The sequence below is a fragment of the Trachymyrmex cornetzi genome, unplaced genomic scaffold (assembly GCF_001594075.2).
Source record: "Trachymyrmex cornetzi isolate Tcor2-1 unplaced genomic scaffold, Tcor1.1 scaffold757, whole genome shotgun sequence".
NCBI classification, from domain to species: domain Eukaryota; kingdom Metazoa; phylum Arthropoda; class Insecta; order Hymenoptera; family Formicidae; genus Trachymyrmex; species Trachymyrmex cornetzi.
In genome coordinates, this window is record NW_017300089.1 from 67,439 (window position 1) to 72,482 (window position 5,044).

Genomic DNA, 5,044 nt, shown 5'->3' on the forward strand with positions numbered 1-5,044 from the left:
ATTAGTAAAAATTCCGATGAAAAAAGTAACTTAAAAGTAACTTAAAGTTACTTTTTCAGTAACTGTAACTGTAACGAATTACTTTTCAGAGTCAATAACTCTTGTAACGGTAATTAATTACTTTTTGAAAGAGAAAAACTGTAACTGTAATTAATTACTTTTACAAAGTAACTTTCCCATCCCTGTAAAATTACTACATCATGTGCCCAACTCAAAACTTTGGAACACTGTTAAAATTGACGCTTTTCTTTTAGGAGATACAATAGACACATGTTCTATCCTTGACATTTAATGAATAACAGATAGAATGACATTTGTATCAACTGAATCTCCTAAAAAGAAAGCAGCTACAAGTGTAATATAATGATTATTTAAGTGTAATATAATCAATTTTAACAATGAAATAATATATGTATATTCCACCTATAATAACATGACAATATCATTTTTGAGTATTTAATTTATTGAAAATATTTATATGCTTTTACATTTAACTTCGCTAATTTTAAGCATAGCAGATTTTAGTAAACACTAATCTAATATAATGCAAGTGACCGAATTTGTTGTAATATAGCACCAACAATAAGTTGTGCTGTTATCATTAATTACTAGGTATGACGCAATGACTAGAACGTATTATCGTGGTGCCAAGGCTGCCATAGTGTGTTATGACATTACAAAATCGAGTACGTTCCAAAGAGCGAAGCACTGGGTGAGAGAACTTAGAAGCATTGAAGAGAATTGTAAAGTATATCTTTGTGCCACCAAGAAGGATTTATGCGATGAAGGTTTTGTATCAGATGATCCAGATATACAAAGTATTGTAGAGAGGTATGCGAGTGGTACACAGACCAAACTTTTCGTAACGTCTAGTAAAACGGGAGAGAACGTAGGTGAGGAAGCATTACATTTAATAAACGTTTTATTTTATTTACAAAATGTATATTTATTATATCTGTTCTTTATAGCCGAATTGTTCGATGAAATTATACAAGATTTTGTATCCAATCCTGAAAATTTGCAAAAGGTAGAAGAAGCAATTGTTCTAAACAAAAAAACCGGGGAAAGGTATTGTTGCGCAATCTAACAATCAGTATTTGTACTCATTGTATTCTTCTATGCTTTTTTATACTAGATAATTTATCTCTGATATTATGATAAACATAATGAAATAGATTCTAATGTATTGTCAATGACTAGTGTGATATTATTTTGTTTATTAGTAAAAGCTCAAAATTTTATATATGCAATGTTGTTAGCACGATACAACTTCGCAAAAATAGATTAGATATTTTAGCAATAGCAGATTTAAAAAGAAATGTATGGAATGTACACGTACAATTTTGTATACTTGCAAAACTATGCGATAAGCAATTTAAAATTTTAAATATGTGATTCTTGATTGTTTAGCTCTTTTTTCATATTTTGGTAAAATGATATTTGTTCATAATCACATGAATGTGATTATGAATCGTGATTGATAAGATTCAGTGATAGAATTATATTCTTGAATGTACATGAAATGTAGTTTTATTTTTATGTTAAATTTCAAAAATTTTGTGCTTATTATTACATAGAAACTTGAAAAAGTGTTTTACTTCGAAATTCCTTGACAGGCTGAAAATAGATAAAAGGGAATTTTTCAGTTTTAATTTTGTTACAGTAAAATATTAGAAACGAATAAATTGAAAAATTTTTTTTTAATTTAATCAAATTTATTAACTTATTATTACCTTTTGGAATTAATCCCAGTAGAACATTACTGATTGTGAGTGAGAAAATTCATTTACTGGTATGTAATTCAGTTAATAATTTAGTTTTTATAATTCGTTCATTTAACGGTGACTAAGAAAAGTAGGATATACAAAATTCTCTAGCTTGTTCATAAACACCAAAAAATATAAACCCACCAATAGTAAAACCAGTTACTCTCGGGAGAAAACCAGCAAACAACCTAAAAACATTAAATACATATAAGAAAGGAGCTACGAGCCAATATAATATATTTGTAACAATATTCAAAATAATTATAAACAAACGTAGAAATTTACTGACAAAATTTAATCAAATTCAAGATGAAGATAACCTCATGGTCGAAACGTTTTGTTATATTTATGATTAAATTTGGTCAGCAAATTTTTACATTTGTTTATAATTATCTCGAATATTGTAAAAAATATATTGGCTCGCGCGTAGCTTCTTTCTTATATGTATTGAATTTTAATCATTTGAGCCGTTTTCTTATCATTTTAATTCTAAAAATATTATTCTTACAACTTCAGAAACAGATTTTGATTGAAAAAAAAAAATATTTTACACAATCCTCACCCTTTAAAACCGTGGTCTCTGTAAACTTCTTTCAACATTGTCGATATTTTAACTTCCTCTTTTTCTGCAGATGTGTTAGATAACATAATTCTGGTCTTTGCGACATCTAATGGCGTTGTTATGGCAGCTGATATAGTAACTAAAAAATTAAAAATCTCATATAAGTAAGATTATTGTTCTAAAATTATTTTACTAAGTACTAAATTTATTACCTGACGCAGCTCCGCAAGTGGCACCTTCTAGGGGTGTGCATTCTCGTTGTATTTGTTGGGTCCAATAAAGCTTAAAATATTCCCATAATGGCATTTGAATCACACCAAACGGCAGATCCCGAAGGACGGTGCTTCCATAACCGCGATATAATGTTCTTAATCTCAGTCGATGCGTATCAGACAAAAGCGCTTGTTTCCTTTGTTTAATTACCTCGACTGGTACCCGAACCAAGCAAGCAGTCTGCACACGTGAATCAAATTTTATTATATTTTCAATATTGAACGATATTTATAAAATATGATTTATACAAGATGATCTTTAAATATTCTAAGGAATGACTCCTTACATTAATTCAAGATGAAAATTTCCTATGACTATTTAACTGTAAGACGATCTTAAATATAAGAATAATTTGAATATCGGCCTTAGTGCAGTGCATAGTACAGTGATAAATAGACCTATAAAACGTTAGATGCTTTCCATTTTGTGACACAAAGCGACATTCTGTCTTCATCACTAAATGTTAAAAAAGATAAAAGGTATATGTTGATTTGTATCATTAAATAGAAAGCATTGTTATTGAATGCAATTAGCAATTACTTACTATTTCAGAAGATGATGCTGCAATCATGTGAATGATGGAGTGATATTGATTTGGTACATACGGTTGTGAATATTGTTTTATTCCTTCATAAGTAATAAAAAATATAGCAGCTGTAACATTAATGTTTTCATTAATATTAGAGGAAAATATTTTTTTTGTATAACTGTGTTTTATTTCAATATTAAATTATACCTGATGGAGCCGAACCTAGTACTACAGGCCCTATGCCTTTATACAGGTACCTGAAACCACCGGATTGGAAAAATCCATGTTGACTTTGTAAGCGTGTTTTCAGGGTATCCAATGGGAAAAGTGTCACGTCACAAACGACTCCTGCAAGGGCACCTGACTAACATGAAGCAACAATTATTTTCTAATAAAATCATATTGATGTCTATTAAAATCTATTAACAATATTTTAATATTTTAACTACGTCACTAGGCAAAAATTTCTGTATATTTGTCAGTAATGATTTATTTTGATAAAAAGAATTTCATTAAATACTCAAGACATCAAAGAAATAATAAATGGTAAATTATATTAAAACGTTTTAAAAAATAAAATAATATACTAAAATAATTTATTAACCTTATAATGCCGAAATTAGTTTTTTGTTCGAAATATTAATAACAAGTAATTTATTGATGTAGAAATGATTTATAAGAAAATAAAACGCAACTATTTACGATCATTTATGAAAATCAATTTGTAAGTAATAGTAGTAACAGACATGTGTATAAATCAGGAAAATTTAATGCCTGATAAATAATCGATACGAGATTGATGAAGAAAACATGAGCTATAATTAGTTGTGAATTATAAATGGAACATGTTTATATAAACAATATGAGCAACTATTCAAAAAATTACAAAAAAACAAAAAAGATAACAAATGTCAGGTATAAAAAATAATATAGCTAGATAACTCGCATATGATGAGTTTAATAATCAGCCGGCAACCATGGATGAAACGACACTTACGATAAATGATGTAAGCAAGACATCTCTCTTCGAGAGATTCGGTGCGGACTCTTCTTGTTCATGAAGCATTTCCTTATCAAATTATGCTCCGTCTCAACGTTAGGTCCGATTAATGAGAAGATTTCAAGAAACGTCATCGAACTGATAGTAGGAAAAGTGACCTCTGATCAAAAGACTACCTCGTATCGCGCGCCAGATCTTTCGGTAGAAAAAGTATTCGCGCAAAATTGATGATCAACACAACAATTACTATCGGATACTGGATATTTTGGATCATGTATGTCTGCCAAAACTTGTACCATTCATGATGAAACGACATACGACGTAAATGATGCAAGCCGATGAGAAAGCACGTGCTCAGTATCGCCCGTATGCATTAACATACAACACATAAGTAGGTATATATTGGTATATGTGAAGCCCGTCGTCTGCTTTTCAGAGCCGAACTTAACTTAACCTAACCTAACCTAACCTAACCCTAATCTTTCCAACAATTCGCGGGAAAATTGGAGTAAAGCCGGCACCAGTGTTGCCAACTCGAAATTTTTAAATCCGTCATATGCCTCTCGGAAATACTCTAGCTCTAGAAATAAGCTAAAACCGGTAAATGTGCATATGTGTAGAGAAAAGGGGGGGGATGAAATAAATACGTAATTTTTATTTCATTTTTTCTATTTGAAATAACAAAATTAATATATAATTTATATAAATATGTAATATAACACATGTAATATAACATTTATATAAAATGTGATATGAGATTATTACATTCTTAGGCGTCATCTACAATACACGGAGTAAGAAGTAAGAGTAAGAAATTGACCAATCACAGTCGATTATTCTTCTCACATTCTTCTCACTGTGATTGGTCAATTTCTTACTCTTACTTCTTACTCCATGTATTGTAGACAGGCCTT

The 5,044-nt window shown here is 29.8% G+C and overlaps 2 protein-coding genes across 4 annotated transcripts in view; one reads left to right on the forward strand and one right to left on the reverse strand.

Moving 5' to 3' along the window:
* LOC108768181 (ras-related protein Rab-24) overlaps nt 1-1,195 on the forward strand; it is a 3,192-nt gene extending 1,997 nt beyond the window's left edge. For all 3 annotated transcript variants that reach the window (XM_018518511.1, XM_018518512.1, XM_018518513.1), the window contains exons 3-4: nt 613-893; nt 969-1,195. In XM_018518511.1, the coding sequence (XP_018374013.1) occupies nt 613-893; nt 969-1,087 (400 nt within the window). In that variant the 3' untranslated portion in view covers nt 1,088-1,195. The remainder of the gene's footprint in view (nt 1-612; nt 894-968) is intronic.
* A 364-nt stretch (nt 1,196-1,559) lies between these two features.
* Nucleotides 1,560-4,559, reverse strand: LOC108768180 (S-adenosylmethionine mitochondrial carrier protein). Its single transcript, XM_018518510.1, has 8 exons — nt 4,427-4,559; nt 4,128-4,325; nt 3,338-3,494; nt 3,146-3,255; nt 2,541-2,781; nt 2,329-2,467; nt 1,734-1,954; nt 1,560-1,617 (listed from the first exon to the last, which is right to left on the reverse strand). Exons 2-7 carry the CDS (start codon nt 4,194-4,196, stop codon nt 1,846-1,848), a joined length of 825 nt encoding a protein of 274 aa, XP_018374012.1. The 5' UTR covers nt 4,197-4,325; nt 4,427-4,559; the 3' UTR covers nt 1,560-1,617; nt 1,734-1,845.
* Nucleotides 4,560-5,044: the final 485 nt, after the last annotated feature.